The 19337-nt window shown below is 35.5% G+C and overlaps 3 protein-coding genes across 5 annotated transcripts; 1 reads left to right on the forward strand and 2 right to left on the reverse strand.

Annotated features, from left to right (window-relative positions):
* Positions 1-2758: 2758 nt before the first annotated feature.
* LOC121768483 ((+)-pulegone reductase-like) lies at positions 2759-5227 on the reverse strand. Of its 2 annotated transcripts, XM_042165028.1 has the most exons (5): positions 4856-5226; positions 4278-4455; positions 3837-3965; positions 3677-3702; positions 3228-3275 (listed from the first exon to the last, which is right to left on the reverse strand). In XM_042165028.1, the coding sequence occupies exons 1-5, from the start codon at positions 5078-5080 to the stop codon at positions 3243-3245; spliced, it is 591 nt and encodes a 196-aa protein (XP_042020962.1). In that variant the 5' UTR covers positions 5081-5226; the 3' UTR covers positions 3228-3242. The 2 variants fall into 2 exon arrangements, with proteins under 2 accessions (XP_042020961.1, XP_042020962.1); XM_042165027.1 differs by having other exon boundaries at positions 2759-3275; positions 3677-3965; positions 4856-5227.
* A 6710-nt stretch (positions 5228-11937) lies between these two features.
* LOC121768491 (norbelladine synthase-like) lies at positions 11938-12644 on the reverse strand. 2 transcript variants are annotated; one of them, XM_042165034.1, is made up of 3 exons: positions 12404-12642; positions 12214-12330; positions 11938-12106 (listed from the first exon to the last, which is right to left on the reverse strand). In XM_042165034.1, exons 1-3 carry the CDS (start codon positions 12585-12587, stop codon positions 12093-12095), a joined length of 315 nt encoding a protein of 104 aa, XP_042020968.1. In that variant the 5' UTR covers positions 12588-12642; the 3' UTR covers positions 11938-12092. The 2 variants fall into 2 exon arrangements, with proteins under 2 accessions (XP_042020968.1, XP_042020967.1); XM_042165033.1 differs by having other exon boundaries at positions 11938-12330; positions 12404-12644.
* Positions 12645-15814: 3170 nt separating this feature from the next.
* LOC121767006 (protein FAR1-RELATED SEQUENCE 5-like) lies at positions 15815-18159 on the forward strand. The gene is made up of 3 exons (XM_042163224.1): positions 15815-16548; positions 16704-17685; positions 17791-18159. Exons 1-3 carry the CDS (start codon positions 15815-15817, stop codon positions 18157-18159), a joined length of 2085 nt encoding a protein of 694 aa, XP_042019158.1.
* Positions 18160-19337: the final 1178 nt, after the last annotated feature.

Raw genomic sequence — 19337 nt, forward strand, 5'->3', positions numbered from 1 at the left:
CAAAGCCCTTCTTGGAATTTTCCATGCTAAAGCGTTGTAGTACGGTGTCGATGTATGACTCTTGGGATAAGCACAACATTATTTTCTTGCGATCTATGATCACTTTGATTCCTAGAATGTGTCTCGCATCTCCCAAGTCTTTCATCTCAAACTGGATAGACAACCAGTTTCTTACGGACAACAACATCTTGTTATTGTTTCCAATTAGCAAAATGTCATTCACGTAAAGTACCAAGAATACCACATTTGCACCTTCAACTTTCTTATACACGCAGCTCTCTTCTGGGCACTGATCAAAACCAAATGATTTAACAATTTTATCGAAGCACATGTTCCATTCTCTGGATGCTTGCTTGAGTCCATAAATGGATTTCTTAAGCTTTCAAACCATGTGCTACTTGCCCTTAACCTCATAGCCCTCGGGTTGTTTCATGTAAATGGTTTCCTCAAGACTGCCATGCAAGAAAGCGGTCTTGACATCCATTTGCCATACTTCCCAGTCCACGTAGGCTGCGATGAATAGAAGGATTCGAATTGACTTAAGCATAGCGACGGGTGAGAAGGTCTCATCATAATCGATGCCTTCTCCCTGGGTATAACCTTTTGCCACTAATCTAGCTTTAAACAATTTCACCTTTTCATCCGGACCTCGTTTACGTTTGAATACCCACTTACTCCCAATGGCAATGCAGCCTTCGGGAAAGTTTTCAAGGTCGTAAATGTCCTTACCCTCCATTGATTGTAATTCGGAATCCATTGCCTCAATCCAGTTGAGGCCATCCAAATCATCCACTGCCTCTTTGTAGTTCCAAGGTTCAGGTTCTAGATAACCGGAAACAGCCCAGACCAATCCACCTTTCTGGTTCCTTTGAAACCCTCCCACTACGGCGGGGCTCAACAATCACAGGTGTAGAAGTTGTAACAGTTGATGCAATATTTTCTTGCGGAGTTTGTTCTTGTGTATTTGGAACGTTATCACCTCTCATTTCATCAAGAGTGATTGTACTTCTGGGTTTCTGATTCCTTATATATTCCTCTTCCAAGAACTTTGCATTTGTGCTTACAAACACTTTGTTATCTTGAGGACTATAGAATTCATAGCCTTTAGTTCCTTTGGCATATCCCACAAACAAGCATACCTCAGTACGAGGATCCAACTTACTTGGATCATTAACTAGCACATGTGCTGGACAACCCCATATCTTGAGATGTTCTAGGTTAGACTTGCGTCCAGTCCATAACTCATGAGGTGTCTTAGGTGCTGACTTTGTAGGTAAGTTGTTGTGGGTATAGCACGCTGTTTCAAGTGCAAAGCCCCAAAGGAATTTTGGCAACTAAGCATAACACATGATTGACCGAACCATTTCATAAAATGTTCGATTCCTCATTTCTGCAACCCCATTTTGTTGTGGTGTGCCGGGAGCAGTGAATTGGGATTCAATCCCAGCTTCTGCCAAGTAGCCCAAAAACTCATAACTAAGGTATTCGCCTCCTCGATCAGATCGTAAGGCTTTTATAGTCTCACTATGATGCGTTTCTGCAAATGCTTTAAACTCTTTGAATTTTTCAAAGGATTCTGATTTGCGTTGCATCAAATAGACTTGGGCTAATCTTGAATAATCATCAATAAAGGTGATGAAATATACATAGCCTCCCCTAGCTTGAAATTGGAAAGGACCACACACGTCTGAGTGAATGAGATCTAGTACTTTCTTGGCTCTATTTCCTTTGATCTTAAAAGATCTTTTGGTCATCTTGCCTTCCAAGCAGGATTCGTAAGTTGGAAACGGGTCTGTGTTTAGTCCCTCAGTTGAGCCAAGGCTCGCCAACTTTTGGATCCTTCTCAGATTGGCATGCCCAAGCCTTAGATGCCATAAGTACATATCATTCACATCATGTGAAGAAGTTTTTCTATTGCGAGAAGCTGATATGTTATTCGACTCGTGAAGGGTTTGATAAAGAAATTAAATTTGATTCTGAAAACCTCATAAATCAAACGGAATATTCCCAACGGTGCCTTTTTGGTGAAGGAAAAGGGAAACACGGACCTCACCGGGGGGCAAAAGAGTCAATATAACTGCGCTTCACCGGGGGTAAAATTAGGGTTGGCCCGATTTGTTTGACTCCTAATTCAACACTTCATTGATTATTTTATAATATAGATAACTAAAAAAAATAACTTTCAATTTTATATTAAATATATAAATTATATACTAAATTTTATTAATATAATAATAGATAAAATAAATTGGAAACTTCAAATTCACTAAGAAAAACATTTAAAATTCTAAAATATGCTTTGAAATTTCTTGATGTTTATGTTTTATTTTGCATAAATCTCCATAGTATTTAATCGTGTTTATGTTTGAATTTAAGCATATATCTCAAATTCAATATTATTAAATGTTTTACATTTAATAAATATAACTAATTTTCAATATTATTTGATTGATCACATGTTAAATTTATCGGTAGAAACCGATTAACCCGTTGGGCTAGCCCGAAACCCGAGTTTTTAGGGTTAGGGTTTAACTTTTATAACCTGAAAAAAACCACTACTTGATTAGCCCGCACCTGAGTGACCCATAACTCGGGCAAGGTTGGCCTGAAACCCCGCTGGGCCGACCCGATTGACATCCCTACCTGAGACGTCTATGGAAGTTAAAATTCAGAAATCTCGTATTTTGACTAAGTTTTATAATAAATATATTAAATAGAAAATGAAATAATGAGAGCCATGAATAGTGAAGGGAAGATATAAATAAGAAATGGAGGATTGGAGGTGCTACCTGTTTAAATTAATAACAATACATCAAATTCATGATCATATATTTATAATTCATGATTATAACCTTATTTAAGTCATTCCTTGTTTCCGATGGTAAAAACAGAATTACTCACGAGAAACCACCACCAACAGCTTCCCTACGTTGCGACCGGAGTATAAGCCAAAGAGAGCCCCAGGCGCGCTTTCAATGCCTTCGGCTATGTCTTCGACGTATGTGATCTTCTCTTCCTTGATTAGAGGCACAACCATCTCCAGGAACTTGGGGTAGAGATAGTAGTGGTCGCTAGTGAAAAATCCTTCCATATGGACCCGTTTTACTAATGCGTTAATCAAGTTGTGGACGCCTTCGGGCTGCTCAAGGCTGTTGTATTGGGAGATCATCCCACAAAGCGCAACACGGCCGTTGAGTCTCATGCTGTTTAGCACCGCTTCGAGCATCTTCCCTCCCACGTTGTCAAAGTAGATGTCGATGCCATCGGGGAAGTACCTAATTAACAACAACACAAATTTGTGAGTATTATCTACATAACGATAAATTGCCGGAAAAACTATAAAATTTGGTCAAATTCTTTCAAAAAACTAACCAAAAAAATTATATATTTGGATTTGTTATCCACAGTCGTGGGATGATTGTGAACTGATCCATACTTGGTGGTTTTCTCAGCTGATTTACCAAACTTCGCGGTTTTTTGCTAGTTTTTATGAAATTTGTGTTGAATACAAAAGGATTCTTTTGTTATATAAGAACATAAATATGTGTATTGTGTGTTAAATTACTAACTATTCTTCAATGTTAATCAAGTATACACATTTTTATAGCAATGATAGAACCTCTTCAACGCTGCATTATAGTCTTGCTCTTCTTTTTAGTTGAATGCTTCGTCAAACCTGAATTTGTTCTTCAAGAGATCGACCTTCATCAATGCAAAAGCCGACTTGTTCATCAAATGTGAAACATAAACTTGCCACAGAAGAAAAATATCACATAAATCGACAACCAATCTAGCCAACAATCTAATAAGTTTTCGATAAGCCATTAGATTCTGACCTTTTCTTTGCTCCCCGCACTCCCAACAACGTAACACCCTGTGATCTTTGCAAACTGACCAACGAGCTGACCAACAGCTCCGGATGCAGCAGAGACATACACTGTTTCCCCCTTTTTGGGAGAGCAAAACTTGAAAAAACCAACATAAGCATGCCTAAAATGATAACGCGAAACACGTTGATTTTCAGTCTCAAGTTAGTACATCTCCTACTGTTGTTTTTCAGAAACTATCAAGATAAACGCTACAAATCCAACATTTCCCAATCTATTAATTCAAGCAGATATAGTTCATCAACAACTCGTTTTCGTTAACAGTTTAACTGCATACATAACTTCTGCAGAATCACAAACAACTAGTTCTAGTCAGACAAATAGCACTAGGAAGCAGGAATCATGCGTGAAATTTGAAGTCGATAATCACAAGGGGCTCGAGAAACTCACCAAGAATCCCTATGAAATAAGAGAGGGGCAAATCTTTATCTTGAACCTTAAACAATTGGTCTGGATCTTTAATAAGGCTATACTCCTCCCAGCCAGTAAACCCCCAAACTAGCTCGCCCGTCTTGAAATTTGGATGAGACGAATCCAGTACTTTCGACACTCCAAATCCATAAATAGGCTGTCACCAGAAAAAGGTCAACAAACACAAAAAAAGATGCAACCAACATTGCATCAATGGAAAGATAACATTTTTTATTTCTTTCCCCAAAATCTCAAACTATTCATCAAACAAGACCTCTGCAGAAACATCAAAAAGACATAACAAACATTTTATCAATAGAAAGATACAGTTTATAATTTTCTCCCCGAAATCTCAAACTATTCATCAAACGAAAAAAATACTACTGTTATATTCCAATGAGATCATCTACACAATATTGTATTATAAGTCTATTTTTTTAATAAAATAAAAATTAAGGGCCCCAATTTAAATCAAGACATGTATAACAAATTCTATTCCAACCAGAAGAAAAATTAATTTCAACAAGAAAAATTTCACTTAAAAAAACTAAACTTACAGAATCCAGCGTGAAAGAAGGTAAATCGAGCTCCTGATTCTTCATGAGGGCAAGAATAAAAGGATCGATGGATAAGTAGAGATTCTTCACCAAAACGGCGCCGTCGCAACCGCTGGGAATTTTGAGCTGAATTTTGGAAGTTCTCAGCGACAAATCGGATTCTTTCACAGATGTTTTGACATAGTTGCTGAGTATCACTTGCTTGTTGCTAATTTCCTCACCCATTTTGCCGTTGATTCTGGTGGAATTCTGGTGTTCAGCTTCATTGTTTTATATCTGAAAATCCCTAGAAAAGCTCTTGGCTAATGGAGTAGAAGTTTTGGGTTGTGTGTAGTAGCGGCGCCTCTGCTAGGTGAGAATCATAGGGAGCTCTAATTTTCTATGGAGGGACGTCTTTTTTTTAATATTATTTTAGATCCGTGAACTTTAAAAATATAACTTGAGGTCCGTCAACCGTGAGTTAATATCAGTCGAAGTACTTTTTTACTATTTTCAAGTTTTTTGGATGAAAATACCCTCAATCATATTTTTAATTAACTTATCACATACTCATATGGTTTTTGTAAATGATAATAAATAACTAAAGTGGACATATGATAAAGTAAGAGAGAGAATAACGTTGAAGAGAGTCTACATTATTCTCTATCTTACTTTACCCTTTATTCATTAATTATTTATTACTCCCTCCGTCCATGAAACGTTTTCCAGTTTTTCCATTTTGGTCCGTCCGTGAAATGTTGTCCACTTTGCTATTATTTTACTTTTTTGGTAAATGGTTCTCATATTCCACTGACTCATTACACTCACATTCTATTATAAATTCAATATATAAATATGGGACCTACATTCCACTAACTTCTTTCACTCACTTTTCTTTACATTTCTCAAAACACGTGCCGAATCAAACATGGACAACATTTTGCAGAAGGAGGAAGTATCATATCAATTAAGTGTCCTCGCTTCTGGTCCTAACCTATATAGTTCAATTCATATTTAACATGTTAATCAAGTCAATCCATATTTAACTCATTCATAAAGTCAAAATGAGATTAATTAACCATTAATTATTAACAAAAATAGTATTTTAATATGGCCAAGACATATAACCAGATCTAGGAATGAACGGCGATTGGGGTCGAGGGGGGCCGACCGCCCCACCGTCGGCCCATGAATACCGCCAGAATCAAGCTTCTGTCGTTGTGCTTCAAGTCTTCGACCCAACGATGTAGAAAGAATAGCAGATATGCAACGGCTAATGAAAAGGAGAGTGTTAATCAAGGATCAATTGAGAATTTATACTATATTTATTGGAGGCTATGAAGAAACTACACGTTATGGCTTAATAAAGTGTTAATTTAGGCGCTATAAAGTTATTCATGAAGGTATTAAGACACTAAATGTTCTAGTGTATTTTTTTTCATAGTCATAACATAATTACATCACTTTATCTGTGTTCATGGATTAATGTGAAAATCACATTTTATGTGAGAATCGAGAATAATATTTTGAATGTATAAACTTGGATAATTCACGGTAAAAATTAACCGTATGAAAATAATATATTTATTCGTGACTAGTGGGATTTTAATCCATATCTTTCACTTAATTTAATATATAAAAACGGCAAACTATAAACAAAGTTCAAGAAACAAAAGAAAAATATAAGTAGGGTTGAATTTAATATACATCACATTTATTAAAAATCCCTTCTATGGATGTGCCTCTCTCCTATTACACTGGAATTCTTGGTAAATTTGTTTGTCAAATTAGTCGCCGTATGTATCGTGTCAGTGCATATTATTGTAGGATAATTTGCCTATAAATTTATAAATTTTCATCAAAATATAGTTTTTGCATACAGACTTTACAATTCATATGTAAATTATCAAACTATTAATTTGTTCTATTTTGCAACCAAACTATTAAATTCACATGTAAACGATCAAACTATTAATTTGTTCTGATTTTACAACCAAATTACTGATTCGATTTGATTTTGCATTTTAACTATTAAATGTGACATCAACCAAAATAATGTTAAATTTTATAGTTAAATAATTCATTGGTTGAATTATGGTTATAGAATTATATCAAACCATTTTAAACTCAAAATCTTAATCGGAAGCAAAATCAGAATAAATCAATTGTGAAATACGTGTTTTAAAATGTTAAAAATAATAACACATAACCACATCATACACGCATCGCTAACAAAAGTATTAGACTTAAGTAATAATCTTTAAATGAAATTTTCTGCGTCTATCACTGCATTTTTTGATGATCATTTTGTGAAGGTATGGCCGATATCACTGCATATGTTGGATTTTACGAGATTTGCTCTCCAAAAAAGGGTGAACTCGTCTTTATATCGGCTGCATCAGGAGTTGTAGGTTAGCTTGTTGGCCAATTTGCTAAGCTATTTAGGTGTTATGTCGTTGGAAGCGCAAGATCACAACATAATGTCTTTTAATTACTCTTTTAAATTAATTTATAAAAATCCATTCACCAACTTCTTTTTTCAATTTGAATTTGCATAATTTGTTGGTGATTAAATAAATATGGAACATAATAGTAATAATTAACATAAATAACCATACAGTCAAAAGTCAACTCTAATTCAAGGTTTAAAATATTCAATAAGCATTATCTTTAATAAAAAATATTAATAAAAATAACCTCAGCAATTATCTTCATACTGAAGCAACAATTTTCTTTTTGGGGCTGTAATTACTTTATATTTTTTAGAGTTAATTTATTTATATATATTACTTTGTTCAAGGTTGACCTTTTGAAGAACATATTGGGGTTTGATGATGCATTCAACTACAATGAAGAATCGTACCTGAATGAAGCCATAAAGAGGTATATATATAAAGTGACAAAATTAATTAATTTCTTTTACATATAATTAACTGATCTGACCATATAGATTATGGGCCAACAAGATATTGGGTCGGGTCGGGCCGGTCCAATCCAAAGATATATATATACATATAGCCCATATGGCCCTGGCTAGCCACATAAATAAACAAAATATAGCCCTCGGCCGTAGAAATATAAAAATCATCTTTATTAGTTTTGAAACATCACTTGAAAAGACTAGTTAACGACATAATTGATTTATGTTTCCTAGGTGAAATAATTCTGCGACAAATTCAACCATCACACTAATAAAAATATGAAACATCTATGTTACTAATAATTCCGCTGGTGGATAACTTCGACCTAAGGTCGATCAGGATGGTTATGCTAGGGGCGGCGCCGCTGGGGAAGGAGCTGGAAGCGGCTCTGCTCAGCCGCGTGTCGCATGCGGTTTTTGGACAGGTGAAAAGTGAAAAATAACTGATATACCTAACTTCATTTTTCATGTCCTTCAAATGATCATTTAATACCAGAAACACTAAATTCAATTTAATTACTCCCTATATTTGCGTTGAGATTATAAGAATTATACTACTAATTGATTTACTTTGTTTTACTCTAAATTCAGTGTTAGGAAAATTAGTTGGGTAGGTGGAGGAATGTGAAATTAGGTCGAATTAATTTGTCATTACTCCTCATTGATGTGATGCATATATATCTAATCGATTCGAATCTTTATCATGGTACCACTTGCATCTAATACTTTGACAATTTTGGATTATAATATAACTAAATATTACTTACGAAAAATTATAGTATGGACAAACAGGCTAGGAAATTTATTTTTATTATTCAGCCCATGAATTTTTTATTTTTTTCCAATAACATGAATTCCCTGTGGTCTATCTAACCCACCTATAATAATGGACAAACGGGCTAGGAAGTTTATGTTTATTAGTCGGCCCATGAATTTATTATTTTTCTCTCATATCTTTGAATTCCTCGTGGTCTATCTAACCCACCTAGAATAAAAAAGGATATAAATTATGATAATATTATTATTATCATACATGGCTAAGTACATAACTTTGTGTACAAATTTTTAACATGCATGTTACGTGGTAGCAACTGCAGAGATTGGCAGTCATTCTATGATTAATTAAACAATTTATTAAAATTACCCGACAAAGACGGGAGCATCACTATAAAAAAAGGGTTAAATAAAATGAAATAAAATTAAGTATGTCATTCTATTGTTCAATAAATAAATGTTGAATTTGTTGAAAATTCGGTGCAATATCTCTCTCTAGGAACCGTGCATTTAGTTATATTATAAATCAAAATTGACAAAGTATTAGATGCAAGTGGTACCATAATAAGGATTCAAATCGATTAGTTATATATGCAATACATCAATAGGGAGTAATGACAAGTTAATCCGACTTAACTTCACATTCCTCCACCTACCCAACTAATTTTCCTAACACTGAATTTAGAGTAAAATAAAGTTAATCAATTAGTTGTATAATTCTTATAATCTCTACACAAATATAGGGACTAATTAAATTGAATTTAGTGTTTCCGGTATTAAATGATCATTTAAAGGACATGAAAAGTGAAGTAAGGAATATAAGTTATTTTTTACTTTTCACCTGTCCAAAACCGTCTGCGACTTCCAGCTCGTTCCCAAGCAGCACCGCCCCTGACAGAACCATCCTAATCGAGCTCAGGTCGAAGTTATCCACCAACGGAATTATTATTGACATAGATGTTTGGACATTTTTATTAGTGTGATGGTAGAACATGTCGCAGAATTATTTCACCTACTGACATAGATCAATTGTTGTAACACCCCATATTTTGTATTTACATTCACATATATCCCTATATATATATATATATATATATTATAGGGATGTATTCATATCCAAAAGCTAAGTATAAGTGAAACACAAAACACATGGAATCCATTGGTTTTGTGATCTAACGGTTAGATTAATGCCACGTGTCATCTAATAATGTAGATTTTTAGCCTAATAATGTACCTCGGCTAATAATGTAGCATTTTGTTTAAAAATGTACAGTTTTAGTCTAATAATGTAAATTTCTAGTCTAGTGTACCTCGGCTAATAATGTAGATTTTTAGTATGATAATGTAACTAATCACAATCATCCAATCTAATGATCCAAGGGTTGTGATTTGTGTTGTGTTTTACACTAAGATGCTGTAAGGACCCTAGCACACCCCATTATATATAGGTATATATATATATATAGATTGCAGTAATTACTCCTATTTAAATCCTCCAATAAAAAAAAAATCACCAAATATTCTATTACTATTCACAGTTTTATGTTCGTCAACTTAATACTAATTTAAAAATATTAATAATCACAGATAAATTTCAAGATCAATTAAATGCGAATATTCCATAGACTACTCATTTTATCTATCCATTCCATGTGTGTTTCATGTCTTTTATTCCCTTAATCAAATTCTAAGTTACTATTTCCACTAGTTACTTTATACTCCGTAATTACTAATCTTACTTAGTAAATCCTCAAATTTAGTTTAACATTCATAGTCATTCTAAATCATATTTCTTTTACCAAATCTTATAAATAAAACTCATTAACCTTATCAACTAAATTTCTTTAATCTCAATTATTTGCAATCGTTAGAATATGCTTCAATCATCAATTCTAGTCTCATTTCTATGGTTAATCCACTCACATAATCACACTTAGTTATTAGTCATTACCATATTCAATTCCTTACTCAAAAAAAAATCTTTCACTTCAATATTCCAATCAATTTTCCAAAATATATCAAATGGCCATTATAAATTCTAATAAATTTATTTTGGTCACTAAATAAGATATATTATTCATTTTCAACAACAATTTGACGAATTAAGATTCATGGATTAATGCACTAAGATAGTCAGTTCATACCCAAAATCATACATAGGTTCAACTCAATTTAGTTCAATGGAAAAACTAATGATTCCGACGTCTACGGACAAGGATTGATAGATAAACTCAAAACGTAACACACACCTTATTTGACAACCAACGATGTCAGAAAATTTTTACCTCATAACCTATCATAAGTTTCAAATAAAAGAAAAATAGGATAAAAGAGAGCCCTACCTTGATAACCATACGTTGGTTCGACTGGTTCAAAGCGTCAACACAAATTAAGTGAAACTTTCATAGATTGCAACTTCTTCTTCCTCCTTTGATTACTAATCGGTTGATTCTCCAAAGTGGGGTGAATAGTAGGCTAGTAGCTATATTTGATTTTACAGCAAGAGCCACATTATTTAATTAATTATGAATAGTAAATGACAAATGACACTATTTTGATCATTCATATTCTTTCTAGATGATTCCATGTATAATTGTCTTTATTGTAGTAAAAAAAATTACAAACCTAAAAAAATTGTGCCTCTCGAAGAGTTTTGGAGATAAAAATATACATAGCATCTTTTATGCAAAATGACCATTTCTCCCTTCTATTGTATACGCTATATAATTTCCGATTTAATTCTATTTTCTTGCTCAATCTTACTGACGTGATACTTGTGTAACCCCAATTCTATATAAAATAACATTCAGTGTTGTGCACAAATTATAAAAATTTCAGCCTAAATTGACAAATTTAGGTAGAAAGGAATTTTCCAACTAAACCCTGATTTGGGGTGTTACAATTATGTCGTGAACTAGTCTTTTCAACACAACTTTTTCGAAGCGGACTGCTATTTGTTCAACAATCGTTGGCCGCCAGCGGTCCGCTGGGCGGGTCGAATGCTCCAGATTTTCATCTTCGAGTTTTAGCTATCTTTTTAGGCTCAAATTTGCACATTTCTCACAAAACACGTCAAAATACCAAAATAGATAAAATATATAATTATTGGACATGTAATGCAACATTGATACTCAAAATGGACCAAATAAAGGCCCTAAAATAGTGCAAAAACCGAGCATATCAAAGAGTATGACTCCCATTTCGTTAATATTTTCAATTCACTTTCTATTAACATTTTTAAAAATTCGTGGTGGATAAAGTGTGACTTTCAATAGCTAACGTAGGCAGTAGGATTTTCTTGTGGCAGCTTTTTCAAGATTTCATAGTTATGAGTTGATAAAATATGTAGATTCATATTGATTGTTTTTATTAAAAGCATGGAAAAGAGAAAATGAAATACAGAGATATATAGTAGGAGGATAGAAATTTATTTTAGCAAACATGAAAGTAAAACACGCAGTCCCAAATTAATAGTATATCAATTGTCATTGTTGCGGCTATAGTTGATCAATTGTCATTGTTGCAGAGCAAATACCACAGAGCAGCATGAGGCCAATGTATGGTTTAATGGAAGCGATTTCAACATTAGCCGCAGCTTCTTCTTTGAGATCGTACTCGATCGTAGATCGAGTTATACACTGCTTCTCGTTTCCCTCCACCTCTATCACATTGAATCTCATACGATACAGCGTGAACCCTAGATCCAGAAATCCTCCTTCCACAACCTCTGCCTCCTTCACACGCTTCTCGTTATCCACCACCACGAATTTCTCCTTGAACGACTTCATTCCCCCTCCCATCCCTGCTCAATTAATCAATTAATTAATAATTACATAAATCTAGTGGAAGTTGATTGAACTGAATGTGGATGGTACCTGGACGGAAAACGGCCTCGAGAATGGTTCCGGCGCCGCCGTCCCCTTGGACGACGTCGACCCGGCTGATAAAGTCGGAGTTGGCTTTCTCTGCCACTTTGGGGAGCTGTAGAGTGCCGTAGAGCTTCCACGCTTCAGTTGCCGGTACATCAAACGTCATCTCAGCGGACATTGTTCTGTACATCTTCGATTTCTGGTTGCGGCAGATGTGATGTCTATGCACTACAAAGAGGAGTTGAGATTGAGAGGGTTATTATTTATAAAATAAGGGTGTGGTTGAATTGGTAAATAGGGGCATTCATAGAGCATTTAACGGCCCAATATAGTGTTTGATTTGTTGGTTAAATTTTATGTGTGACTCGTTTAATGGGAAATGGCCCGTTGAATTATGGCTGAAAATGACTGTTTTATTATCATGAAAAATTCAGTGATAATAATATGTGCAACACTATTTCAACTTTAAATTACATAGAATTTACTAATATAGCCCTCGGCCGTAGAAATATAAAAATCATCTTTATTAGTTTTGAAACATCACTTGAAAAGACTAGTTGAAGACATAATTGATTTATGTTTCATAGGTGAAATAATTCTGCTACAAATTCAACCATCACACTAATAAAAATATGAAACATCTATGTTACTAATAATTCCGCTGGTGGATAACTTCGACCTAAGGTCGATCAGGATGGTTATGCTAGGGGCGGCGCCGCTGGGGAAGGAGCTGGAAGCAGCTCTGCTCAGCCGCGTGTCGCATGCGGTTTTTGGACAGGTGAAAAGTGAAAAATAACTGATATACCTAACTTCATTTTCATGTCCTTCAAATGATCATTTAATACCAGAAACACTAAATTCAATTTAATTACTCCCTATATTTGTGTTGAGATTATAAGAATTATACTACTAATTGATTTACTTTGTTTTACTCTAAATTCAGTGTTAGGAAAATTAGTTGGGTACGTGGAGGAATGTGAAGTTAGGTCGGATTAATTTGTCATTACTCCTCATTGATGTGATGCATATATATCTAATCGATTCGAATCTTTATCATGATACCACTTGCATCTAATACTATGACAATTTTGGATTATAATATAACTAAATATTACTTACGAAAAAATATAGTATGGACAAACAGGCTAGGAAATTTATGTTTATTATTCAGCCCATGAATTTATTATTTTTTTCCGATAACATGAATTCCCTGAGGTCTATCTAACCCACCTAGAATAATGGACAAACGGGCTAGGAAGTTTATGTTTATTAGTCGGCCCATGAATTTATTATTTTTGTCTAATATCTTTGAATTCCTTGTGGTCTATCTAACCCACCTAGAATAAAAAAGGATATAAATTATGATAATATTATTATTATGATACATGGCTAAGTACATAACTTCGTGTACAAATTTTTAACATGCATGTTACGTGGTAGCAACTGCAGAGACTGGCAATCATTCTATAATTAATTAAACAATTTATTGAAATTAACCGACAAAGACGGGAGCATCACTATAAAAAAAGGGTTAAATAAAATGAAATAAAATTAAGTATGCCATTCTATTGTTCAATAAATAAATGTTGAATTTGTTGAAAATTCGGTGCAATATCTCTCTCTAGGAACCGTGCATTTAGTTATATTATAAATCAAAATTGACAAAGTATTAGATGCAAGTGGTACCATAATAAGGATTCAAATCGATTAGTTATATATGCAATACATCAATAGGGAGTAATGACAAGTTAATCCGACTTAACTTCACATTCCTCCACCTACCCAACTAATTTTCCTAACACTGAATTTAGAGTAAAATAAAGTTAATCAATTAGTTGTATAATTCTTATAATCTCTACACAAATATAGGGACTAATTAAATTGAATTTAGTGTTTCCGGTATTAAATGATCATTTAAAGGACATGAAAAATGTAGTAAGGAATATAAGTTATTTTTCACTTTTCACCTGTACAAAACTGTCTGCGACTTCCAGCTCGTTCCCCAGCAGCACCGCCCCTGACAGAACCATCCTAATCGAGCTCAGGTCGAAGTTATCCACCAACGGAATTATTATTGACATAGATGTTTCACATTTTTATTAGTGTGATGGTAGAACGTGTCGCAGAATTATTTCACCTACTGACATAGATCAATTGTTGTAACACCCCATATTTTGTATTTACATTCATATATATCCCTATATATATATATATATATATATATATTATAGGGATGTATTCATATCCAAAAGCTAAGTATAAGTGAAACACAAAACACATGGAATCCATTGGTTTTGTGTTGCCATGGTATAACATTATTGCTTTCTGTGAGAACTTTCTCCATGGATTCGCTAGCGGCATATGTAGGGTATTAGGTTGAGACGAAGCATATAATGCACGTATTGACGATGTATAATGCACTTAGGTTTCTATATAATGCATAATTCATGAGAGGCAATGTTTCGGGTAAAAAAGATTTCGTCTGGATTGCGCGGTGTGGCGCACGTTGCTTGTTTCCCCTAAGGGTTTAATAAGCCTAGGGGGTAGGGTGTCGTATGTACAAGTTGTATTAGTTTGATTAATTGATTTTTAATCAACAATAAAATCATGTTTTTTGTTGACGTGGTATAACATTACTGCTTGCTGTGAGAAATTTCTCCAAGGATTCGCGGGCGGCATATGTAGGGTATTAGGTTGAGACTCGGCATATAATGCACGTATTGACGACGTATGATGCACTTAGATGTCTATATAATGCATAATTAGTGAGCGAGATTGTTTCGGGTAAAAAAGATAGGGTCGTCTGGTTTGCGATTTGTAGCGCACCTTGCTTGTTTCCCCTAAGGGTTTAATAAGCCTAGGGGGTAGGGTGTAGTATGTAGGGGGTAGGTTTTAATCAACAATTAAATCGTGTTTTGTGTTGACATTGTATAACATTACTGATTGCTTTGGGAATTTTCTCCATGGCTTCGCTAGCGGCATATGTAGGGTATTAGGTTGAGACGAAGCATATAATGCACGTATTGACGATGTATAATGCCCTTAGGTTTCTATATAATGCATAATTCGTGAGAGGCAATGTTTCGGGTAAAAAAGATTTCGTCTGGATTGCGCGGTGTGGTGCACGTTGCTTGTTTCCCCTAAGGGTTTAATAAGCCTAGGGGGTAGGGTGTAGTATGTAAAAAACAACATTTTTAATACATATACCACAACATGTACTCCGTAACAACGTTTTTATTAGTATGTGTTATACGTATGCATAAATCACGTGTTTGTCTATCTGAATAATTTGACATATTGAAATCGTGAAAATCGTGCATTACTTGTCAGCATATTATATTGCAAAGTTGTTATATTATGCTGACCCCTTTTTTCCAATTATGTACATTGGTTGTTGTACCTGAATGTCCTCCCTCGATGAAGCCTGTTGTAGGTCAGAAATTCCAGTCATTGGATTTCGCTTTTGCTTTCTACGACATATATGCCCGGGCAGTTGGCTTTGATACGCGCAAACAAGCTATGAGGAAGGTTGATGATGTCACCACGTGGTATCAAGTTGTATGCAATAGGGAAGGACGGAAGAAGGGTGAAGAGGATGACCAGTTGAATGCCCGTTCTGGTTTCACAATCAAGCGTAGGAAGTTATCTAAGCGGTGTGGTTGTACAGCTAATATATCCTTCAGGTTTTTCTCGGAAGATTGCTCGTCAGGATACATAATTCAGGAGTTCAATGAGATTCATAACCATCATATGGTTGAGATGGAACAGCAGAAATTCATGTCAAGTAATCGCAAGTTGGATGATGTACATCACAAATTTATACTAGACTGTTCCAGGGCGAATATAGGACCCACGCTTACATTTAAGGTATTGAAGGAGATTCTTGGTGGGTTTGACCTGGCTGGTTGCACTGTGGGGGATATCAGGAATGCCTCACGGGACATAAAAGCATATGCACAAGGAGTTGATGTACAAATGGTGTTGGATGACATGGCTAGGAAGAAGGAGATGTCCGAGGCTTTCACCTATCACTACGAAGTTAACGAATTTGACCAGTTGGTTGTTTTGTTTTGGTGCGATGGTGTGATGAAGAGAAATTACCACATGTTTGGTGACATTGTGTCCTTCGACTCCACATACAACACAAATAGGTACAAAACTAAATAATGTGTTGTTTATGTTATATTCTATTAATGTATTGTATATTGTATGCATTATTTGTTTGATGTTACTGCATTATGTACTGCCGTAAGTTGCATTATTATACGATTATGCTTATGACGACCGGTTGTTGTCATGTCCGCAGGTACTGTATGATATTCACTCCTTTCACTGGAAAGGATAATCATGGTAGTCCTGTGACATTTGCGGCCGGGTTGGTGTGCAGCGAGAAAACAGGGGCATTTGCTTGGCTGTTCAGACATTTTATAGATTGTATGGGTGTAGCACCCAGGATGATTGTGACCGATCAAGATTTGGGTATGCGATCAGCGATTGAAGAAGTCCTCGTCGGCACGCGTCACCGTTGGTGTATGTGGCATATAATGCATAAATTGGCAGTCAAGGTACCAAACAGATTATTGCGGGACGACGATTTCAAAAAGGAGTTTAACGCTTGTGTTTGGTCGGACCTATTAGAGCCGGAGGAATTCGAGGAGGAGTGGAATAGATTGGTTGAACATCATCAGCTGGAGGACATCGACTGGTTCAACACATTGTATGCATATAGGAGGTACTGGATACCGGCGTACTTTAGGGATTTTCCTATGGGTTCGATGATTAGGACTACGTCCATATCTGAACCAGAGAACAGTTTCTACAAAAATTATCTGAAGCCCAGAGCAAACATAGCTGAATTCTACCTGAGTTTCAACCACGCCATAGAATTCCAGTGGAATAGTAGAACAGCTTTGGACTACCACGATGCCACGTCCATACCCATACTCGCAACTACTCTGCCGTTCGAGAAACATGCTTCTACATTGTTTACCGACAGTATGTTCAGGAAAATACAACAAGAAATAGTCGAAGGTAATGATAGATGTCGTGTGCTGAGTTTTATGTCAGGAGAAACTGCTGACACATACAAGCTTGGCGATAGCAAGCGCAATGCATATTTTGTTCGTCATGACAAGACGGATGATTCTTACTCGTGCGAATGCAAGCTTTTTGGTCGCCATGGTTATTTGTGCAGTCATATTTTCTTCCTATTTCAGAACAATGAGGTGAAAAAAATCCCGGAGAAATATTGTGAAAGCAGATGGATGAAGACGCCCTTAGCCAAGGCTGTACACGGGGAGTTTCAGGAACGCTTGCTTACTCACTCATCCGCTGACGATAGGCAAACTGTGTCAAAGAAGGCGATTTCGATGTTTTATGGGTTTCTTAGATAGTTTGAGACCGACATCGGCGCATTACGTGCATTTGTAGCTGGCGTCGAAGAACTTGGCAACTCACTTCAAACTGGTAATCCGGTAACCTCAGTCGCTGAGAAGAGGCGTATGGTTGAAGAGTTTTACGGAATGGCAAGGCCTGAAACTGTTGCAGTACATCCTCCCGATGTTGTGAAGACGAAGGGTCACGCCAGCAGCTCGGCGAGCCGTCTGATTTCAAAGAGAGACAAGGCTATAAAGGATGCGACTAGGCCTCTTAGACGGTGTAAGGGTTGCGATGAGATGGGTCATCACGACTCTAGGAATTGTCCTGTGCTTAAAGAGATGAGGATGGAGAAGGATGCTGGCAAGGGGAAAAATCCAGCTTGAATCATATCTTTAAAAAAATTCCTGCATTTGTTGTTCCTTTGGTCGATTCTTTATTTTTAGTAGGATGGTTGTAATAGAATCTCTTGGTTTACTTGGTTTAGGTGAAAAATATGTCGGTTTATTAGATGGTTAAACATCTGTCCCTAACACTTTTCATGAGCATTATTTTAACTCAAGCGTTGAAGGCCAAATACATTATACGGTTTCCATTAACAATTACAAAACATATATACACATTCTAGGAGTACTAAATATACGTTCTACTATATCAGGTATGCAATCAACAAATGCATTATTTATTGTTGCAATTGCATTAGACATAACGATTGTTGCATTAATTGTGTAATATACACAAACAACGTTTGTGTATGCATAATATAATACGAATACTTACAGTATATGCAGACATGATGCACATACAATGGAGGCCTACTATGTATTTGTTGCAAATTATTAGGTGTGCAATAAACGAATGCATTATTTAGTTGAGGCGCTAGCATTACGCCCAACGATTGTTGCATTATCCATGTAAAATACGCAAAGAAAGTTTCGTAATGCATAATATATTACGAATACTTATGTTAGGAGCAGATATTATATACAAATATAAATGCGTACTACATACATGGATTAATATGTATTAGGTGTATAAAAAAATGCATTATTTAGTGTTGCCATTGCATTGCGCACAGGAATTAGTGCATTATTTGGCATCTGTAAAGCATTACGACAGTTAAACGACCACCTATTTTGAACAAAACAAAATTACAAACACGACAAAGGACATAATACACCAAGTACACAAAAAGTATTTTCATCCGTCTGATTAAAAGGAATGCACATACGGTTCTGATGAGTGCTCACAAGATAAAATTCAAAAAGACTTTCTCAAAAACATTGGTAAGTGTATTGAAGGTTGTAATAATATCTAAAATGCTATGCCTTCCAACAAATACCAGAGAGTCACGCACTACAAACCATAATTTTCTACCCAGCATTCGAAATTGAAATTTGCAGGTTTTTCTTTCCAGAACTTGTTTGCATTTTTTTGGTTTGCGGCACCGCGGACATTGTGAGCACAAGTCAGTAACGCCCTTGCGAACTTGATTCGAAACATTTCAATACTTTTGTTTCCCTTCGCTGTGAGCCCGCATTCCCAGTCTTTCTCCTTCTCTCCA

The sequence above is a fragment of the Salvia splendens genome, chromosome 15 (assembly GCF_004379255.2).
Source record: "Salvia splendens isolate huo1 chromosome 15, SspV2, whole genome shotgun sequence".
NCBI classification, from domain to species: Eukaryota; Viridiplantae; Streptophyta; class Magnoliopsida; order Lamiales; family Lamiaceae; genus Salvia; species Salvia splendens.

What these genes read in the sequence shown, in the direction of transcription:
- LOC121768483 (XM_042165027.1), bottom strand. Translation starts at nt 5,080, where the DNA reads ATGGGTGAGGAAATTAGCAACAAGCAAGTGATACTCAGCAACTATGTC. An exon ending in TTATTTCATAGGGATTCTTG is followed by an intron (nt 3,966 to 4,277) that starts GTGAGTTTCTCG and finishes GGTTTTTTCAAG; the next exon opens with TTTTGCTCTCCCAAAAAGGG. An exon ending in CTCTTGAAGAACAAATTCAG is followed by an intron (nt 3,276 to 3,676) that starts GTTTGACGAAGC and finishes GTTGTTAATTAG; the next exon opens with GTACTTCCCCGATGGCATCG.
- LOC121768491 (XM_042165033.1), bottom strand. Translation starts at nt 12,587, where the DNA reads ATGTACAGAACAATGTCCGCTGAGATGACGTTTGATGTACCGGCAACT. An exon ending in CGAGGCCGTTTTCCGTCCAG is followed by an intron (nt 12,331 to 12,403) that starts GTACCATCCACA and finishes TTAATTGAGCAG; the next exon opens with GGATGGGAGGGGGAATGAAG.
- LOC121767006 (XM_042163224.1), top strand. Translation starts at nt 15,815, where the DNA reads ATGAAGCCTGTTGTAGGTCAGAAATTCCAGTCATTGGATTTCGCTTTT. An exon ending in TCCACATACAACACAAATAG is followed by an intron (nt 16,549 to 16,703) that starts GTACAAAACTAA and finishes TCATGTCCGCAG; the next exon opens with GTACTGTATGATATTCACTC. An exon ending in AGACGCCCTTAGCCAAGGCT is followed by an intron (nt 17,686 to 17,790) that starts GTACACGGGGAG and finishes TTTCTTAGATAG; the next exon opens with TTTGAGACCGACATCGGCGC.